The 20229-nt window shown below is 49.5% G+C and overlaps 2 protein-coding genes across 7 annotated transcripts in view; both read left to right on the forward strand.

The window, feature by feature from the left end:
• SMG5 (SMG5 nonsense mediated mRNA decay factor) overlaps nt 1–5867 on the forward strand; it is a 58075-nt gene extending 52208 nt beyond the window's left edge. For all 5 annotated transcript variants that reach the window (XM_075907432.1, XM_075907433.1, XM_075907429.1 and 2 more), the window contains one exon: nt 752–5867. In XM_075907432.1, coding sequence (XP_075763547.1) covers nt 752–835 — 84 coding nt within the window. In that variant the 3' untranslated portion in view covers nt 836–5867. The remainder of the gene's footprint in view (nt 1–751) is intronic.
• Nucleotides 5868–14885: 9018 nt separating this feature from the next.
• Nucleotides 14886–20229, forward strand: part of PAQR6 (progestin and adipoQ receptor family member 6) — a 28298-nt gene continuing 22954 nt past the window's right edge. The window contains exon 1 of one of the 2 annotated variants that reach the window (XM_014568952.3): nt 14886–15205. The gene's annotated coding sequence lies outside the window, so the exon portion shown is untranslated. The remainder of the gene's footprint in view (nt 15206–20229) is intronic. The other variant, XM_006113911.4, reaches the window with a different exon arrangement.

Consider the following 20229-nt stretch of genomic DNA (forward strand, 5'->3'; position numbering starts at 1 on the left):
TAGGTCAAAAGGGGTCTTTGGAATGGGCATAACTGTTACTTATACCATTCTAAGCCCCTTTATGATGTCCAAGCAGTGTAAAGTGGCCTTAGGGTGAATAAGAATCAGGCCTTTTGGTTCTACCCAGGCACTTTTGCTAAGATTCTCAAAGCTGCCTAGATGCTCAACTCCCATCACTCCCCATTGGGAAGCGGAGCATTGTGGCTCCAGAGAGCAAAGCTGATGAGGCCTCCTTGTTCCACTTATCCCAGCACTGCCTGTGCGGGAACCCCCTGGTGTTGGCCCTGCTAGTCCCCAGGGCCACCTCGGAGCAAGGGTGGGAAGAGGCAGGACCTGGGGTCAAGGGGGGTTGTCCTGGCCCTTCCCTGACATGGGGTTGTCCCATGGCTGGTGCCCCCAGCCTCCCTAGCTCTCCCCTGAGCAGTTGCCTCTGAACATAACTCAAATTGTATAGCTTAGAGGGACTTCTTCCCCATTGCTCTGGGACTCGGTGTCCCAAAGGATAATATTTCTCTGTCCCACAAGGGTGTTGCGACTAATACATTGAAGCATATGGTGCTCTTGTTAAGATCTGGTTCAGTTGCCATTGCAGTCAGTGGAAGGACTGTGATCCAGTTCAGGGGGTGATGCTTTCGGCCCATACCAGGGTGAAGGGTGGTCAGACAAGTGCCTAGATAAATTGGATCACCCAGTCTTGGCAATGGAGAAAAAAATAACCTGAGCCTGCGATTGTCTTGTTTTTTGTCTCCAGTCTGCTATCCAGGCAGCTGCCAGTGCCAGTGTAGAAATAAAACATGTGCTGGAGTTCTACAAGCAGTGGAAGGAGATGGGCTGACAGTTAGAAGGGCATCGGGTTGGTGTACCTTTCTCTCCCCCTCTCAGAACGCGCAGTGTCTGAACGAAGGAAACAAAACACAGGCGAGATTTAAGACGCGAAGCAGCAGCAGCAACCATGACAAACAAATCCAGTTCCGGCAGGCACACAAAAACACCCACCACCCACACCCTGAGCAGACGACTGTACATTCCCAGCAGCGCCAGCGGCTCTGAGAAGAGAGACATCTCAGCGAGGCCAAGAAGAGATCTGCCCTTCTCCCGGTCGGCAGGGATGGGCGAGAGACGGGCAGTCGTTCATCCCCACAAAGCCTGCTTGGTCACCCCCAATTGGCAGGCAGCTCCGCGTAGGTACTTTATGTAAACAAGCCAAAACTGCCGCAGTGGAAGTGGAGTATCAGAAGAGGCTAGCCTCCAGGACCGAGGACAAAGATCCAAAGAGTGCTCTTTGTTGGGAATCTGGTGATAGGAACACGAACACCTTTTTAAATTAATTTTTCCATCTTTTGTCTTTTAATTTTTAGCATATATATTTAAAAGCCTTTGAGGGTCTGGATCCTTTTCAAATGTTAAAGAAATTAAAGAAAAAAAGGCAATGATGATGCTATTTTTAAAGCAAAAAACCAACCCTCCCCCCCAAAAAAACCTTTCCATGAAGTTTTAGGAACAAATTTATTTATTCCTCTCCTCCTCTTTCCACACTGGGGAGAATGCAAAAGTGATTGTTTTCTGTAGAGAGAAGCACCAGCTGGAAGCCTTCCGTATTTTGCTAGGGGTTTGGTGTGCATTCCTTGCTTTTGTTCTTGTTGCGTGTGTTGTGAGCCATGATAGATCTGTCTTGGGTTGATTGAGAGAAGAGGAGGAAAGGTTTCTTTCCTTCTCCTAAATGACCCCCGTCGCCAGCAGGGGTCATTTGTGCAGGGGAAGGATAAAGGTGAATTCGATCCAGGCTAGTTGCTGGGAGTCAGAATGGAGCTGCATTGGATGCTTAGACAGTGGCAAGGGTTTTTGATTTGGCCTGAGTCTACTGAGACTCAGGAGACAAATCAGACCTAAAAACATCTCCAAAGGATCCCTAATTCCTCTTCTTGTGTTTTGAGTGGGCCGTTGGAGAGGACAGGATTTTCACTATCTCTGCAGTTGTTCTCAGTAATACCTTCTTCCGTGTAAATCAGGAGAAGTTTGCAGAGCTTGTGTGGTCCCTAGGAGCAGGAGGGGGAAATGCAGTGACCAGTGCAAGCCAAAGTCAGCCAGAACTCGCCCGTGGACTGTTCTGTGTACGGCAACATCCATAAAGGACGGGAAGAAAATAGCTGGACAGATGCTGGAATTTGCTCCGTTTGTTTCCTGTGAGGCAGATTTACAAACCTCTCCTGCACCATCTCTAACATCTTCTATCTGACTTCTGGTGACATTAATACCTGTGACTGAAAAGCATATCTCTATATAAAGATCACTAAGCACTGGGTAGCAGTTACAGCATCTCTTTGCAATTGATCTGTGTCTTTTAAGACCAGATGTCCCCATCTACTTGAATCAGCAGCAACTATGCAAATAATGAGTTTAACCCACTGGTCTCTGTCAGGCTGTTTTAATGTGGCCTGCCAAAAAGCTGCTATAACAGGTTACATACTTTGAATGGACCATTTAAAAAAATGACCATTTCCAAACCCTGAAGATTTCCCAGCATAACAAATTATACCAGGATTGCCAAATATCCTGTTTTTGGTTCGGACAATATGAATCCTACAGAATTCATCCGCCATGCAGTTGAGATCATTTGCAGCCAGCAACTTGGTTGCTCAGTTACGGTGATTTTTTTTAAAATTCCTTTGGAAAGCAGAGAGAGTACAGGGTCAGCGTTACTAACAAGTTTTATGACTTCACCTGAAACTTCTGGTGCGTTACTAGGCCATGCCAAGAAGACAGCTTATGCAAAAATGCTGTGCGGGGACTTCCATTCAATTCTGATGACTTCCTATGTTTACAGATTTCAGCTGTAGCATATCTCCAGGTGGAGTTTGGAGCATGACTTTTATTCTTTCCCACACGAATGCCACTATTTTCTTTTATTGGATCAGTTTCTGTTTAGCTTGTGTTGTTATTTAATGGAGATGCAGAACGTAAAAAAAAAACCCACCCTGGGTATGCTGCTTTCACAAAAACCTTCCCGGCTGAGTTGTACGAGCCAGAGCAGTGTAGTGAACAGGCGAACAGAATCACCCTCTGCCTGCTTGTCCCTTTTTTGACATGGTGCTGGCCAGTGCACTAAATTACACTCCCCGCTGACCCATGAGTCTAGGGCAGCTTGAACCCTGCCTCGTGGATCAGACTTCTCGCTAGTATTTGGGTGTTCTGCTCAGCTCCTTTCGGTAGGACGCAAACTGGAACCTGCTGCAATGAGAACATCGTAGTGGAAGCAAGATCTTGCACTACGAGAAGCGTTGCCACAGCGGGTCACCTCTTTAGTCCTAGGAAATACTTATTTTTTTTCTTCCTTCTCGGTATGTAGTCTGCAACAGGCTGTTTTGGTTTTGAAAAGATACTGGAATCATTCTGCAATTAAAGTCCAAAGCTTGGTGGGAGGGAAGCTGTGCAGATGGAGCGTATTTCAATGGCCGTGGACAAGATGGGGAGGGAGCAGTGCAAATGAAGCAGAAACTGAAACCCGGTCCCTTGCCGACAGACTCCGCTGGCATGGCAGTTACAATTTCCAAGTCATCGGTGCAACCTAAAATGGGGACTAGAACCCTGGAGCCGATCTTTGTGACTCAGGGATCATGTACAGAGCGGGGGTGGGGAGCAGCTGCCCAGCACTGCACTATTGTGACCATGCAATTTGGAGGCGGCTAGGGAAGAGCCACGACACAGAAGAGACGTCGAAGCGGATGCCGCTGCTGCCTGCCATTTGAAATGGAACGACCACTTGCGCAGTCAGTTGAGGGGGGTTGTTTTGATAGTTGCATTAGGGCAGGCAAGGCATTTTCAAATGTCCTTTTTGGAAGGTGTTTTTTAACCTCACATTTATTTGGTAACAATAAACGTTGCTGAGCTACAAAGAGATCCCTCTGCGTGTATCCAGAAAGAGAAATCCAAGCATGATTTTTTTTTTAAAGGGGGAGAGCGTATCTGTATTTTGTCAACATCCCTGTCTTGATGCCCTGCCTTTCTCAAGGGTATTTTTGGTCTTATTGCAAGTACATTATGGGAGATGGGGAAGATCTTTGGCTGTCCTCTGTCATGAGGAGTTCTGGTTGCCCCCTTAGTGGTGTAGACGAACATGTAGACCCTTCTGCTGTCTCCGTGCATGTTTTACACCTTCTTTCTGTTGCGATAGGAAGCTTCAAGCAGAGAGGGTCACTGTTCAAAGATGCGCCTTGAAGTTCCCCATGCATGCTTTTATCCTCCAAAACATGTGGCCGTGCCACCATGATTAAATGCAAGCAACACATGTTCTGTTCCCTTGCTGGATTTAATCTAAACTGGAAAAGGGACGGAGAACAGTATCTTGAGTTTGTGAAAAAGCACAGCCATAGAGCAAAGCATCAAGGAAGATGGCACATTGTTTCTTCTTATAAAATATTTTTCTAGCCATGGCCTATGATTGGAGATACTACTTGATTATTTTCAGGAGAGGTGCAAGGGAGGATGCTTTTAAGACCCGATTCTGCAGCTTACAATGGACCAGATTCCCAACTAGCATCAGCTGGCGCAGGTCTGTCAAAAATATGCAGCCATGACTAAATGCATAATTGGAGCTGTGCTGACTTAGTCCAGCAGGGGACTTGGTCCAGGAATGCTCAATCCCAGGCTAGCTCTTAATCAGAGGTGGCCACTTCTAATGAACTGCAATGGCCGTTATTAAACCCAAGCATTTCTCCAGTGGGAGAATGCGAGTTGATGGCCCATAGTGCTAGTGCCTGGAAGCTCTTAACATTGTGGTTTGGGTCTTGCAGAAGTCTGCCGCAGCGTTTAATAGAGCCACCCTGAAAGGTAGCTGTAAACTGACTTCCCAAGCTATCTCTAATGCAGCATTCGAGACTTGCAAAGCCAGCTCATCTTCTGCTAACACAAATGGTGCTATCTTGGTAGCTACGAAAAGCTTCTTAGACCAGGTCCAAGCTAGCCCCTGGGGAGAGATGTTAGCTCGAAGCATAATGCCTACTATGCTGGTAAAAAGAAAAAATGCTTTATGGGGTTAAAACATTGGCTTAAATTGAATCATTTTGTGTATTTCTGGGCTTTGGTTTTCTTTTTATCTCCCTTGAGTTGGGTTCCCAGAAGCTTCAGCATGACAGCCTCATGCCCCGAGACTGTCGGTTTCTGGGGGCTAGCGGCGTCCCTAATTTCTCATGCAGGTGGCAGGTTTGTTTTGCCAGCAGCCATCTATACGTGTAGCTATGGGTGAAAAACAACTGTTCGGTATGTGTTGGGCAGTGTACTGTATGGGTAGGCTGTGCCAAACAACTCTGGTCTGTTCCTCCACTTTGGTCACGTGATTGTTTGAATGCCCTTTGACACGACTCCGCTTTTCATTCTTGACATCTAGCAAGGTGTCTGCTTAAAGGGTGGGGGGGGGGGGTGGAATACAGTGTGATACCAGCTGAGGATGAAATTAAGAGGTCTGCAAGGATGAGCAGGGAATTAGTAGAGGGATGACTTGTGGCACCCAGTCCTTCCTCTGCTTCTGCAAACATTAAAACCCACGTTGAGAGCAGTGTTGTTGGGTTGGTGCCAGAGTTGCTTCCCCTCCAGTCATTTTGTAGCACAAATGACTCCTAGCCTGTGGATTCGCTGTTCAGTGCATATTAACCAGAGAGGAATAGACACACATTCTGGATTAACAGTCCACGCGATGTGTGTCTTAGGGGAACAGTGCCACACGTTAGTCAGTTGTTTGATAATATAAACTTGAAGAGGGTGCAGGGCACAGGGCATTGCAGGGCCTTTTGACCTCTGGTTTCATGGCATGCGTCTGACCGTGGTTGGAACACATTGACTGGCTTAATAAAGTACAAGATGTTTGTACCTCCTGCTGGCTCCGTTTATTATTTCCCTCCTCCTATCTCTGATTGGTTGAGTCTGTATCTGGCGGGGACTGTACTTTTCTCGTGTATCTGTGCCTGCTAGTCTAAATTGGACATTTCTCTAACCACTTCAATGTCTTTTTCATGCTGACTTCAGAGATGCAGATGGAAGTTCGGGGCACAAGTTCTGCCTAGGAAGGCAATTGCCTTTCATTAAATGGCTCCTTTCATGTTGTGACGTGCCCCCTCTCCCCATGTTTTATGAAGTTGTCTGACGGATACGAATATGCATAATTCAAAGATACTTGGGACAGAATACCTCGTAACCTAGCAATATCACTATCTGTTGCATCTGTGTATCTTATTTTGATGTATGTGTCACTCTTGTATGTAAAGTTAGAAATATGGGCTATGGAATGGTTTATACTTTTAAATGTGCGCAAATGAAAGCCATGGAACACTTGCTCAAACTTAAGAGACAAAACAAGACTGTTTACAGGCCATTAAGTTGATCAGCCAGTGATTAAGGTTGCCAGAGCATTGGAAAACACCCTTGATGGCTTTCATTTGCACATCTCAATTTTTTGAAAACTGAAGAATTCTCAAATTTTTCTTTGATCTTTTTTTTATTCTCACTTTTCAAAAACGTCTCCAACTTCAGAAAAGTACCAGAGTGGCAAAAGGAGAAAAAACCTCTCCACTCAGACTCTCAAATTTTTCAAATGTTGAGGAAACAAATTGGTTTGAAGTGACCATTTAGTTTAGCAGTATAATTAACATTTTTCGTTTGCTTGCAGGGAAGAGGGAAAAAAATTTCAGCCAGCTTGAGTGACAAGTAAAGGGCTGAAATAAAGCAAAGGATCTAAGGTGGGGGTGGGTAATAATTTTTAATGGGGGAGCTACTCCAAAATTTTGAAAAGTGGTCCAGGGCAGAAGCAGAAAGACACTCCCCACATTCCCCTTACAGACCAGAGCCTAAGAGAGCCCAGGCTAGTAGATTTTGGCTCTCGAGTGGGACCAAAACTGAGGGGTGTTCAGTGTGTGGGAGGGGACTGCCGGGAAGTAGGCTTGGGGTGTAGGGTTTGAATAGGAGGGAGTGGGCTGGGTGGGGAGATTCCAAACTGGGGGCTGAATCCATGCAACCTGGGGGCTACATCCAGCCCCTGGGCCTCAAGTTCCCCACCCCGACCTAGGGCGTCGTCATCAGGAAGGAAGGTCACGAGATGTTAAAAGTTTTATTATCTAAAACAAAGAATATCTTGCTCTTCCACTCCCTGCATGGTCTGACCCTTCAAGATCAAGTTTTCTGTCCCCATCTATCTCCTCACACCTGGGCTAAGAGTCACTTCACTTAGGACTTTTACAGTAATGGCCAAGGGTCGTGACAAACGTTTCCCTCAAATCAGCACTTGCCATCATCATAGGTTGTTGCTCTGAAACCTCAGCCAAGTCCTGGTGGTGTCATCTGGTATGGTTCTCCAGGGTAGTGTGTTGGCAGGGGCAGTTTCTCTGCATTCAGGTGGGATGTCATTCCTCAGCTTCTGCTTGCTCTGGCTGCCGCAGGCAGGCAGGTGGCTAGACTCCATTTTTCAGTGTTGGTTTTTAGGGTTGCCAGATGGTTTCAACAAAAATACTGGACACAGTTGACATTACATCACGATCTACATGACATCTTTTTTTTAGAAAATAACGGACTGAGGCCACTCCGAACCCCACCAAGCACCGAGGAGGGAAGGAGAGGACCAGAGCCCATACCAGACCTGCCTTGCCAGGACCAGGGAGGGTCCCACACCCCGACACCCTGCTAACGCCGGCATTCCTGGAGGACCCTGAGAAGTAGCAGTCACGCCAGATAGGCCCACAGGGGGAATTAGGAAACGGCCCAGGGAAAGCCTACCCCGCACCGCCTGATGAGATGGAGGTTGGGTGGGCAGCGGGTTGTGGCCTGGAGCCCCACAGACCTGGTCAGTGCATTGAGGCCTGGATCCCTGCCGACCGAGTGGCTGCCTCTGTTGCCACTGCTAGGGCGCTGGGCTGGAATGCAGTGCAGTGGGCAGGCCTGTGTCCCTCCCTGGCCACCCCTTCACTAGGGGGTGGCAGGTTTCCCCTGTTCCGGGAAAACTTTAGCGCTTGTTGGCTCTGCGAAAGCTAGGAGAGCTGACCCCCTGACTCAGCCTGCAGACAAGCCTGAGCCTTAAATTGTTATAGACTCTTGCTTGTTTGCTGCCCCGCCCGGACCCAGGGCCTTGGCGTTGAAACCAGTTGCCTGACTGTTTGTCACCTGTCCTGACCCAGGAACAAGAAATTCCTAGTATGCCTAGCCTGTGTAAGAGGTCAGCATGGCTGCCCGCTGACCCAGACCAGTAAATGGATCAGTTCTGCCCCAGAAGATTGGATCTTTCCTCGGGGGGGGGGGGGGGGGGGGGTTTGCACCATGCCTATATTTTACAGTGCAGCTGGACCTGTCGGGGCTACCTAGGCTAGTGAGTAAGCCATGTGAGTGGCCCTCCATCTCAGCGGGCCACAGGATTGTTGTCACCACGGCAGTCTCCTGGAATAGGGTATTTTTGCTGACTGCGCTTGCGTACCTAGAATGTGCAGGATGGGCTGATGGAACCGTAACCGCGCTGTGATTGGCTGCAGAGGGAGCAGTCGACGTGTGCCATCAGGTCAGGTCACACCTCACCTCACGTGCCCTCGCTTTGCCGGTAGGAAAATGCCAAGGACCCAAAACCAGTGGAACCTGACAACCCTGTGTGTGAGTTAACGGTAAACAAAACGTCTCGTGGGCTACACCAAACCAACGGGCCCCATGCAGCAGGCTGCCCGCCGCTGACCTGGAATGTAGCCTTTCCACCAGAGCTCGCTGCCTTGATACCAAGCCAGGTCAAAAAGTGGGAGGTTCAAAGCGGATGTGGAATTGTCTCTTTTAGGAGCACAACTTGCATTTGTGGTTTAAAGCACACGGCTGGGCATTGGCAGAGTGGGCTCTGTTCCCAAGTCTGCCACAGATGGGGTGGGATCTGTTTTTCTTTGATAAGCCCATCCGTAGCATGCTGCCTCTGTTTTCCCATCTGTGAAATGGGGATAATGGTACTGCCTTTGTTTAGTCTGGTTAGATCACCACAGAGCTGTGCTCTCACCATGCCTGAGCAGTGTCTGACACAATAGGGTCCTGTTCGCCTGGGCAGGGGAGGAGGGGTGTCTTTACACAGTTGTAACAGTAGCAAAAGTCCTGTTTCTCCAGGCCATTCGTTCTCAAGGAAGTAATAGCGACAGACCTTCAGTGTGCAGCTGAGAGAGCCTGACACCTCTGGAAGAGGCCTGATTGTCAGCTGAAAGTAAGGTGTGTGTCAGGCTGGGTTCCCGAAACCACAAGATGCTGTGGGGGCGGGGGAGAAAAATCTCAGCCTAGTCTTCCACAGCTGCCTTAAGGCCTTCACAGTAAGACCCCCCCACACTTTACAGTGCTCTGGCAGGGCCCACTGAAGTGGCCACAGAAGTAAATGCTGCTTCCTTTAAGGCTCCTTTATGCTGCCACTGGTGTAAAGGGGCGTTCGTGTGAAGGAGAACCAGGCCTTCCATTTCCTCCCAGAACAATAGGCTGGCCAGCTTCTTTTTAAAGAGAACACACACGTGCCCTGCGTCTCAATGACGTGTGCCAAGCGCTACACAAAAAGGGGGCAGTCGGGGATGGCTCCGGCATCCTCAGCGTTTTAAAAGGTCCGTGTGTCGGCTTGGACCAATCACATGGAGACAATGCCTGGCCTTCCCCAGGCCAAAGGCTGGTGCTCCAGATGCACTAACTACCCAGCTTCCTGGGAAACACCCTCCACCCCCACCCAGGTCTTAGTTCCATACAGACAGCGAGCTCCTGTTCGACTGACCCAGATCTTGCTGCAAAGCAGCAATAGGGGTTTTGTTTGCTGTACCCTGGACAGCTTCCCATCCGTCTCCCTGGAGTAACTTGGCTGGTGATATCGGTCAGGAGTCCCCTCTGGGCCATGGACGTATTATGCTCCTCTCCTTCCCCAGAATCAAATTCTAGCAAGTCGTCTACGGCACTCGCGGCCAGAGAATCTGAGCACCTCTTGGGCTGTGCGCATGGAAAGGCGGGGGAAGGGAAGCCATGGTTTTATGGGCTGCCCTGGCCCTGGCCCATGGAGAGCAGTGGATTTAGGATTTCACTGCCCTCAGAATACTCCTTGCAGCTACAGTTTCTTGGTCTGATTGTTGGCTCACCGGGGTGATGGGCTGCTTAGCTTTCAGTCCTTGATTCTGCCCCTCCTTTGTGGTAGGCTGCCTTCCAAAAGCCCTGTGGCTATTTGTATAGTGGTTATGCCTCGCAAATTGTGGGGTAGGGGCCCCAATGCTAGGCGCTGTATGCTTGTAACAGCCAGTCCCTATCCCAAAGAGCTTGCATGTCAAGAGACTCATAGACTTTAAGGTCAGAAGGGACCATTATGATCATCTAGTCTGACCCTCTACACAGTGCAGGCCACAGAATCTCACCCACCCCTCCTAGAATAATCCTCTCACCTATGTCTCAGATATTGAAGCCTTCAAATACTTTGAATGCTCCAAGATGCAGAGAATCCCCCAGCTGTGATCTGTGCCCCATGCTACAGAGGAAGGCGAAAAACCTCCAGGGCCTCTGCCAATCTACCCTGGAGGAAAATTCCTTCCCGACCCCAAATATGGCGATCAGCTAAACCCTGCGCATGTGGGCAAGACTCACCAGCCAGACACCCAGAAAGTTCTCTATAGTAACTCCTATCATTCCTCCATTGACCTATTTCCCACTGATAATGAATGGTCAATTAGTTACCAAGATCATGACAACAGTGTATATCAACGGTAGTGTTGATGCATCGGCAACCAAACTATTATCGAGTGTAGGCACCAGGGTGCAGAGAGTTTAACAGAGGATAGCGCTGTGGTCTGGTGGAAAGAGCATCCTCTTGGTTAGGAGATCTGGGTTCCTCATCCTGCTTTGCTACTGACCTGCTAGGTGTCCTTGGACAAATCCCTTTCCCTCTGTGCCTCAGTTTTCCTTCCCAGCCTTCGTTTGTCTTGGATCTATTGAGACTGTAAGCTCTTCCAGGCAAGGTATAGCACCTATCAAAATAAGCGTGGCTTGAATATAAATAATTGAATTTGAGGATTTTTTGTGGACACATTTAACATGAATCTTAGCTCTGCCCACACTGTACCTCTTGGGTCCCTAAACAAAGGAACTGAAGGCTCCTGATAACAGTATGTTTAACGTGACAAGAGGCCTGTTTGAAATGTCTTGTGTAACATCCCACGGTTGGCTTAGGGAGCTCAAAGGATCAGAGTGGAGCGGGTTTAGTTTTAAAAAGCTCGCCGCCTTTTGGTTTCAATTTGTCATGCACAAGAACTGAATGCTAATGCGCCCCCTGGCTGCCCTCTGCTTGATTGGGTGGCTTCATGCAATGCACAGTCAACCTGTGGAACTCCTTGCCAGAGGATGTTATGAAGACCTGGACTTTTACAGGGTTCAAAAAAGAGCTAGTAGACAAATTCATGGAGGTTGGGTCCGTCAATGCTTATTAGCCAGAATGGGTAGGAATGGTGTCCCTAGCCTCTGACAGAAGCTGGGAATGGGCGACGGGAGGGAGAACATAAGAACGGCCGTATTGGGTCAGACCAAAGGTCCATCTAGCCCAGTATCCTGTCTGCCAACAGTGGCCAGCACCAGGTGCCCCAGAGAGGGTGGACCGAAGACAATGATCAAGCGATTTGTCTCCTGCCATCCCTCTCCAGCCTCTGACAAACAGAGGCCAAGGACACCATTTTATCCCCTGGCTAATAGCCTTTTATGGACCTAACCTCCATGAAATTATCTAGCTTCTCTTTAAACTCTATTATAGTCCTAGCCTTCACTGCCTTCTCTGGCAAGGAGTTCCACAGGTTGACTACACGCTGTGTGAAGAAGATCACTTGATGATTCCATGTTCATTCCTTCTGAGGCACCTGTCATTGGCCACTGTCAGAAGACAGGATACCGGGCTAGATGGACCTTTGGTCTGACCCAGTCTGGCAGGATTTGGCTCAGATGTTGTGAGTTGTAGGATGTGAACAAGGAGCTAGTTCTGCAGGTCACAGCTGAAGCGCATAGATGCTGAAGGCCAGGAAGGACCATTGTGAATCATCTAGTCTGAGCTCCTGTATGGCATATAATGATTCCTGCACCCAGCCCATATCTTGTGGGTGAGCTAGAGCTAGTGCTATAGAAAGCCTCCAAGTGACAGAGAATCCATGCACAACTCTTGGGAGACTTCTAAGGGTTAATTGCACTCAGCACTAAACACTTGCACTCTTTGTTTCTAGCTTTAGATGCTGGCCATTGGATCTTGTGGTACCTTTGTTTGCTAAAGAGCCCTCTGTGATGTGGTATCTTCTGCCTTTGTGGAGGTACTTACAGACTGTGTTCAAGTCCCCTCTTAGCCGTCTCGTCAAGAACATGAATAGACTGAACTCCTGTAAGTCTTTCAGTGTAAGGCAGGTTTTCCAGAAGTTTAATCATTTTTGCAGCTCTCTTCTGAATCCTCTACAGTTTCTTAGACTATCTGCTTTTGAGCCCTGGGTGTCTTTGGCAAACACTGGCACTGTATTTTAAACAAAAAACTGTAACACTTCCCTTTCTTTTGACAGCTCCTTATCGAGCCTGGTTTGCAGCTAATCCAGGGAGTATTCCTTCCTTGTTTCCCTGATGTTCTGGTCTGGTTCCGGTCCTGTCATTCTAATCCCCATGTTGATCAGAACGGAATGTAGGATCCCTTATGGATCAAGCAGGCCAGTGAGTGAGGCACAAGAAATATGCCTAAATGCGCTGATGAACAGGGAGGGTCTTACAGGCATTATATTGGCATTCAAAAAGGTTCAGAAAAGGGCAAGAAAAATAATTAGGGGTTTGGAACGGGTCCCATATGAAGAGAGATTAAAAAGACTTGGGCTTTTTAGATTAGACAAGAGGAGACTAAGGGGGGATAGGATAGAGGTCTATAAAATCATGACTGGAATGGAAAAAGTGAATAAGGAAAAGTTATTTATTCCCACAATATAGGAACTAGGGATCACCAAATGAAATTCATAGGCAGCAGGTTTAAAAGAAGCAAAACAAAGTTGATCTTCACTCAGCACATGGTCAACCTGTGGAACTCCTTGCCAGAGGATGCGGTGAAGGCTAGGACTTTAACAGGGTTCAAAAAAGAGCTAGATAGATTCATGGAGATTACTATTAGCCAGGATAGGTAGGAATGTTGTCCCTAGCCTCTGTTTCTCTGGAAGTGGGATCACGTGAGGATTACCTGTTGTGTTCCCTCCCTCTGGGGCACCTGGGATTGGCCACAGTCGGCAGACAGGATATTGGGCTGGATGGACCTTTGGTCTGACCCCGTATGGCCATTCTTATGTTCTTACAGGTACACTTAATGTCCAACTACTTTGCTGAAACAGGGACTGGGGAGAGAGACATTTTCACAAGTGACAAATATCTTGTTTTCAGTAGCAACTGTAGAGCCTAGAGCAGTGGTCCCCAACCTTTTCAGGTTGTCGGGTGCCAGGGGGCGTGGCCGTTCGCCGGCCGGGCGCCAGGGGGCGGGGACACGTGCGCGCCCGGGGGCGGCCCCCCCCAGCCGCATGCCCGGGGTCAGGGCCCCCCCCATAGCCATGCGCCCGGGGGCGGGACCCCCACCCTCAAGCGCCGCGCACCCGGGGCCGGCGCACCCCCCCCTGCCGCGCGCCCGGGGCCGGCGCTCCCCCCCGCCGAGCGCGCCCCCCCCCCCCCGCTAGTGCCCGGACCACGGGCCTAGAGGCTTCTCTTCAGGGCAGGATAACGCCCGGCAAGCCAGCGTGTGAATCTGTGGTGCACCAGCTTTGTCGCACATGGACACTGCTGACCCCAAGTGAAAGTCCCAGAGTGCAGCATCAGAAGCAGCCATCTGCCGGGCTGCGCTCAGGGACTTTCACTGCACGGTAACAGTGACACCCCCACCCGCCCTGGATGTTACTAGGTAGCAATCTGGTACTCTGTAGGTAGATTCACACTTCGATGTGCAACGCAGTAACTCATTGTGTAGACAAACTGGTTAGTCTAAGTGTGGGTCACTAATAATTGCACCCACGTGTCTCTATTATTTCTCTGTCCTCACTGGGGCTGGCAACTCCTCCCCATTTGCAATCCTCTCTGCACATCAGTCTCTTTGCAGGTCACTTTCTTCCAGCTAAGGATGAGAGCTGCCCCTGGACTCTGCCGCCTCTCCCCCACTTGAACTCCATCTCCACCTTCCTTCCGCTGCTGTCAGTCCTGTGCCCAGGCCAGCTTGGCTTCATGGTGCCCCTTTCTACTACAGGCAGCTTTCAGCATAGTTTGTGGAGGATTAATAAAAGCCTTACGCCACTGCTAGAGTCTCACAGGTTGCTTATAGCCATGTAGCTCACCTTTGATTGACACATTTCTAGCCTGCTATGGCACAGACCTCTCAATGAGGATCCAGCCCAAACTCCTCCTGTGTGAAGTGTTCAGGCAAGGTCGGTTAATGGTACAATAATCCTTTACAAGTGGAGGGGAAGCGTGCTCAAGAGAAAATGATTAATGTCCCAGCCCTATCTGCATGTTAGAAATCGTTCTGAGTAAGCATTATGGACCATCTGGGCACCGTGATGTTGCCAAAGAGCTCGAAACACGGTTCCTCTTTTTCGCATTTGCCTTCCGCTCAGCCTCCCGCAATAGTTCTGAGCAGGGTGTGCACAGCTGGGGTGACAATCTTTACAAGAATGTCCTGTGGATGGACCACGCCCTGCGGGGATGGGATGGGAGGTAGCACATGAGAAGTAGCGTAGGGGAGAGCCCAGAAAGCCCCTAGGGATTGTGAGTGTATATGCTTGAGGCTAAAACTCTTAGCTATGGGAAGTATCTCAAGAAGAGAGAGCACATGGATTGCTTTGCGGGGGGGTGTCTCTGCAGTGTGTCTTTAAAGACTCAAACGTAAAGGGGTGGGGGGGGTAATGGGATATTTCCAGCACAAAAGCTCCTTTTTATTGATTTCGCTGTCTCCTGATCTCCGCGTCTGCAAAGAGGCCCTTTCTTCCCTCTCCGCCAATAGGCAGGAGCTGTCAGCGGAGGGAGCCCTTGGCTGCTTTCCATCGCTTCTGCCAAGGAATGTGGTTTAAAAAAAAAAAAAAAACGAAACGGGAAAAACACAACAGTGGACTAGCCAGGAGGGCCCCATACAATGGAGCTAGCTCGGAGCGCTAAGCGGACACCATGAAGCGGTAGCAACTGCTGAAGGATCCCTGTTCCACCATCTCCAGACCAGGTTTGGCCTTTCTTCTGCTCTCCAGCTTTGGGTTTCTCCCTCCCTGTTACCTGTCAGCAGCTATTGGATCCCCCCCCCCTTCCTGAGTCAATACGCTGTGCACCGCGGAGGGAACAGCAGCCTGTTGCTTGGGGATTGTCTCCAAATGGGACGTTGGAGGACAGGGAGGCAGGATTCCTGAGTTCTGTTTCTGATTTGCTGTAGGTCTCTCTCTCCCCCCCCCCCCCCCCCCCCGGCCCCCAAACTAAGTGCCTCAGTTTCTCCATCTGGGGAACCGGATCAGATCCTTGCTGGTGTAAATTGGCATAGTTACTCTGAAGTCAAGTTACAGTCCTTATTGGGCCCCCGTTATTGTAGCATTGGAGAGCCTCAAGGCCTTGAATTGATTTATCCTCACTACCCTCTGGGGAAGCGGGGCAGTGTGACAAACCCCATGCAATGGGCTGGCTGGACCTTTATGGCAAGCAGGGCTCAGCCTGGCCTGGGAGCTAGCTGCTCTCCCTCACCTTCCCGAGTGATCCTCGGGAGAGGCGAAGGAGGCTGAGTTATAATGCCTCCCTCCCCTGCCCCTCCCCCCCCCCCCCGTGTCTGCAGAGGGGAGCAGAATCAGGAGCACTCCATAAACACAGCTGTGCACTCAGTCAAGGAGGTGCTGGAAAAGGAGCGTGCAAAGGCCCTGAAAGCTGGGAGATCTCCATGGAGAGCTACTAGTGTCTCCAGGAAGAGGAGGCCGTGGTGGGGAAACGTGCAGGGAGGAAGCCGTGTAGGAGAAACACCGCAGGCCCTGAGAGTAGGAGCGAAGAAGCAGAACTTCTGGGCCGTTCCAGGGTGGGGGACTGCAGCATCTAGCTTAGAGATTTACGGGACCTTTTGTTACCCCAGCTGGGGAAGGAATGTTTAAGTGAGCTGGCGGGAAGGCCAGATCCTGGGAGCCGTGGGCCACCAGGGAGGGGGAGGAGACAAGGAAGTGGTCACTGGATGGGGCTAGCAGCAAAGTCCCCTGCAGTGCGGTATCCAGGCCCATGGCAAGATTGCGCTGTGACAGGAGCTGAGGTGCAGGGGCTAAGTGACTTGCCCAAGTCCACCTACAGAGTGTGTGACACAGCAGGGAATTGAACCCAGGCAGCCTTCGTCCCAGGCTAACACCCTCATCCCGGGGCCGTCCTTCACGGCACCCACGTGCTTTGGCAGCGGGCCTGCCCCAGGGTGGTTCATGACAGGGCTGCAGCTTGAGAGCCATCCTGAAGGCACCTAACTTTGTCAGGGAGCTGACAGTGGCATTGGGTCACACTCTCAGTCCAGCCCAGCTCGTTCCCAGCAGGGAGGCGAACGGTTAAACTGGCAGAGGGACCTCTGCCCTCAGGAGGGAGGGTCGGGAACCCAAATCCAAGTCTTCCTCCAGCCCCTGCTGCAAGCCCCAGTTCTTGTGTTACCTTGTACAAGTCATGCTGGGCCAGTCCTCTCCATCTCTAAAACAGGGAAACCTGCACTTCCCTTCTCCCACCCTGTGCCCTGGCTACTCAGGTGGTCGTGTGTGTGTGTGCGCGTGCGTGCGCTTCTAATACACCCAGCACAATGGGGACCAGGGGATGAGTGTTTGGGGGGCAGGGACTGTCTTAGTTTTGTGTTTGTGCAGCTCCTGGCGCCCTGGGCTCCTATCCTGGGCAAAGCAAAGGAGTCGTGCTTTGAAGATGGAAAGTTGTGGAGGGCTTAGCAGCACCTGCTGCAGAGAGGCTGTTTTACAGGGCATCATTTCTCAATGCATTTTTGGAAATCTTCCCCCTGGCTTTTTTCCTCCTTGGACGGCAGGCAGGGCTGGGTATCCCGAAATAGCTATTCCGCGTCTTTTGAGCATGCCCACTATTTCGAAATATAACTGGCATGCTCTTCCGACGTCCCTGTAAACCTCATTCCATAAGGAGTGAGGGACGTTTCAGAATAGCGATTTTTTTCGAAATAAGTGCTGTGTAGATAGCGCCAAATTTTGAAATAACATTGAAATAAGATCTGCAATTTACATAGCTCAAATTGCATATCTTATTTTGATCTACAGTGCAGTGCACTTCATCAGATGGATTAGAGTGGAGTTTGCAGAGGCCAGGGTGTATGTGTATGTATATATGTACGTATATATGTGTGTGCGTGTGTATGTGTGTATATGCAGGGCTCGACGATCACAGCAAAAAGCACTCGCCAGCCCCGCACCGCGCATGTGTGAAACCCGCATTGTGCATGTGCGGACCGCCAGTGAATGGGGCGACCGGCTGAAATCTACTCGCCACAGGCTAGTGGATAAGCATATCTGTCGAGCCCTGTGTATATGGGTGTGTCTAGACTACAGGGTTTTGTCGACAAAAGTGGGGTTTTGTTGACAAAACTATACCTGCGTCTACACTACGGCCGAGTTCTGTCGACAGAACTCAGCAGTTTTGTCAACGGCTGTAAACCTCATTCTACGAGGAATAACGCCTTTTCTTGACAGAGTTCTGTAGACAGAAGGCGTTATTGCATCTACACTGTCCTTTGTGTCTACGCTCTCATGTCAGCAAAGTGGCTTGCTTTGTCGACAGAACTGGATGTAGTCTAGACGCTGTTTGTCGACAGAAGCCTGTAGTCTAGACGTACCGTGTGTGTGTGTGTGTGTGTGTGTGTGTGTGTGTGTGTGTGTGTGTGTGTGTACACACACACACACACACACACACACACATAATGACAACAAAAGAGAGTACTTGTGGAAATGAGTCTAATCAGGCCAGGGCAGAAGATGCTTATTCACAGCAGTTGAAGTGGAAATATGGATATCCAGAGAGTGGAAATTGCCTTTGCAATCAGTTAAGATCCTGATTCATTCCTCTGTAAGGTGCCTCTGTTGTTTTTGCAGATACAAACTAACCCAACGACCCCACTGAGGTCTAAGATACGCAATTCCAGCTATGAGAATAGAGTAGCTGGGGTGGATATACCTGAGGTCGAATTTCTGCAGCATCCCCACCACAGAAGGTCAAGTTAGCGGGTGCTTTCTAGACCCACTAAATCAAACCCTGGGAAATTTATCTCCGGATAAATGAAGACAAGCCTTTAATCTTTCTTTGCCTTGGTTTTCCCCATCTGTAAAATGGGGCTGATGCATCCTTTCGTCAGGATAAACTGATTAAATGTGTGAGGTGCTCAAGTTACTTCCTACAGTGGCAGGAGTCACAATTACCAGCATAGGCAGCATATTGCATCTCTCTCAAGCAGCTTGTGCATGTCCTCTGCATGGTAGAGTTTGTCTGATGCTTGTCAGAAATCGCATTTCCACCTGTGAAACCTACCGGCTGAGAATTCCCACATGCTTTTTAAAGGCCAGTGAATTTTGCTCCCCTGCCTTCTGGGAGTTGGGGGCGTGTCCTGTTTAACAGAGGGGTGATCTGAGGGAAAGGACTTTGCCATCACTGCATCCTCTGTCCAGTACAGGAGCTTTCCTCCCTGTCAGCCCCATTGCCCTACACACCCTGCTGTCTGTCCGGGGTCTTCTCTGGCCCTCCTCACCACAGCATCTGTGCACATCACCCTTAAATAAGAGTCACAGAATCCTAGAACACTAGAACTGGAGGGGACCTTGAGAGGTCATCAAATCCAATCTCTTGTCCTCAGAGCAGGACCAAGCAGCATCTAGATCAGGGCTACTCAACACGCGGCCTGTGGGCCTCATGTTGCCCACGGCCCGTTGGTTTGCAGCCTGCAGTGCAGTTTGGGTTTGCACAGGGCTCAACATGCAGCCCACGGGTGGAAGCCAAAACCAAAAACGAGTCAATAGAATGGTCTTCTGTTGAGATGCATTTTAGTAGTTAAATTCCTGGACTGTCATTGCTCATTAAAAGTGCTGTCCTAGAGGTGGAAATCGGGTCAATATTGCATTTTCTTAATATCAGCAGAACTGACTTAAATGGGGCCTGCGTGCTGTGTAGTCTTGCCTTAATCTTGGTATTCATGCCCATCAGTGCAAACAGCTATTTGCATATATATTTGCATGTATATGCAACCACACTTAAGTTGCGGCCCTCAGCATGTGCAGTATCATTGTGGCCCCCTGGGCTTCCAAAGTTGAATAGCCCTGATCTAGAGCAGTGTTTCTCAACCAGTGGTGCAAGTACCCTTAGGGGTATTCAAGAGGAGTCTGGGGGGTACGTCCACACAACTGAAACTTGGAGCAAACTGAATTTGTGTTTTAAGTTTTACAGCGTTTTATTGTTTTTGTACTTTTTACACCCAAAAATGTCATCGCCCGCCTGGCTACGATGAAGTTGTTTAAACAAATGTGTTGCAATAGAAGAAAAAAAATTGTGTGTCTCTGAAAACTGTAGGTACTGGGGGTACTTACTTTTTTTTTAAAGGGGTACTTTTTTTTTAATAAAGTTGAAAAACACTGATCTGGATCATCCCTATTAGATGTCTGTCCAACCTGCAAAATAACTAGTAGAGAACTAATTTGTTAGGCACCACGAGTCTTAAACTCAGGCCGGTGCAGCTGCCAAGCAGGAATCTTATACTAGGCACCTGCAGCGTCTTAGCTTCCCAGCCCACCCTGAGGTAGGGAAGGAAGTGAGCCAGGAGACTGATGTGGGGTGAGAGGGGTCCAGTCAAAGATGAAGAGGGAGTTGCATAGGCCCCTGCCTAGAGGAACTGGATTAAAAGATTCCTTACCCTTCTCTCTTGTCTGACCGGGCCTCTGGGCAGGGCCAAGCCAGCCCCAGGAATGAGGAAGTCCATGATGTTTTATTTAAACTACACTTGGAATGTGAAAACTCTCCTTGGTGGGGATGCCTACAGGAAACTTGACAACGGTTAGGCTGTGGCGAGCCGATCCCTTGCTCCTGGTACTCGTCCCTCTCCAGCCCTTGTCTTTCTGACTTCGATTGGAAGCTCTTTGGGGCAGGGGTTGCCTTTTTTGGTCTGTGTTTGCACAGCGCTTTTAGGCCCTGCCTCGATACAAACGATAATGTTCAGAAAAAATCTTCAAGATGTTAAATCTTTCACCTCTG

Source organism: Pelodiscus sinensis, chromosome 24 (genome assembly GCF_049634645.1).
Source record: "Pelodiscus sinensis isolate JC-2024 chromosome 24, ASM4963464v1, whole genome shotgun sequence".
NCBI lineage: Eukaryota > Metazoa > Chordata > Testudines > Trionychidae > Pelodiscus > Pelodiscus sinensis.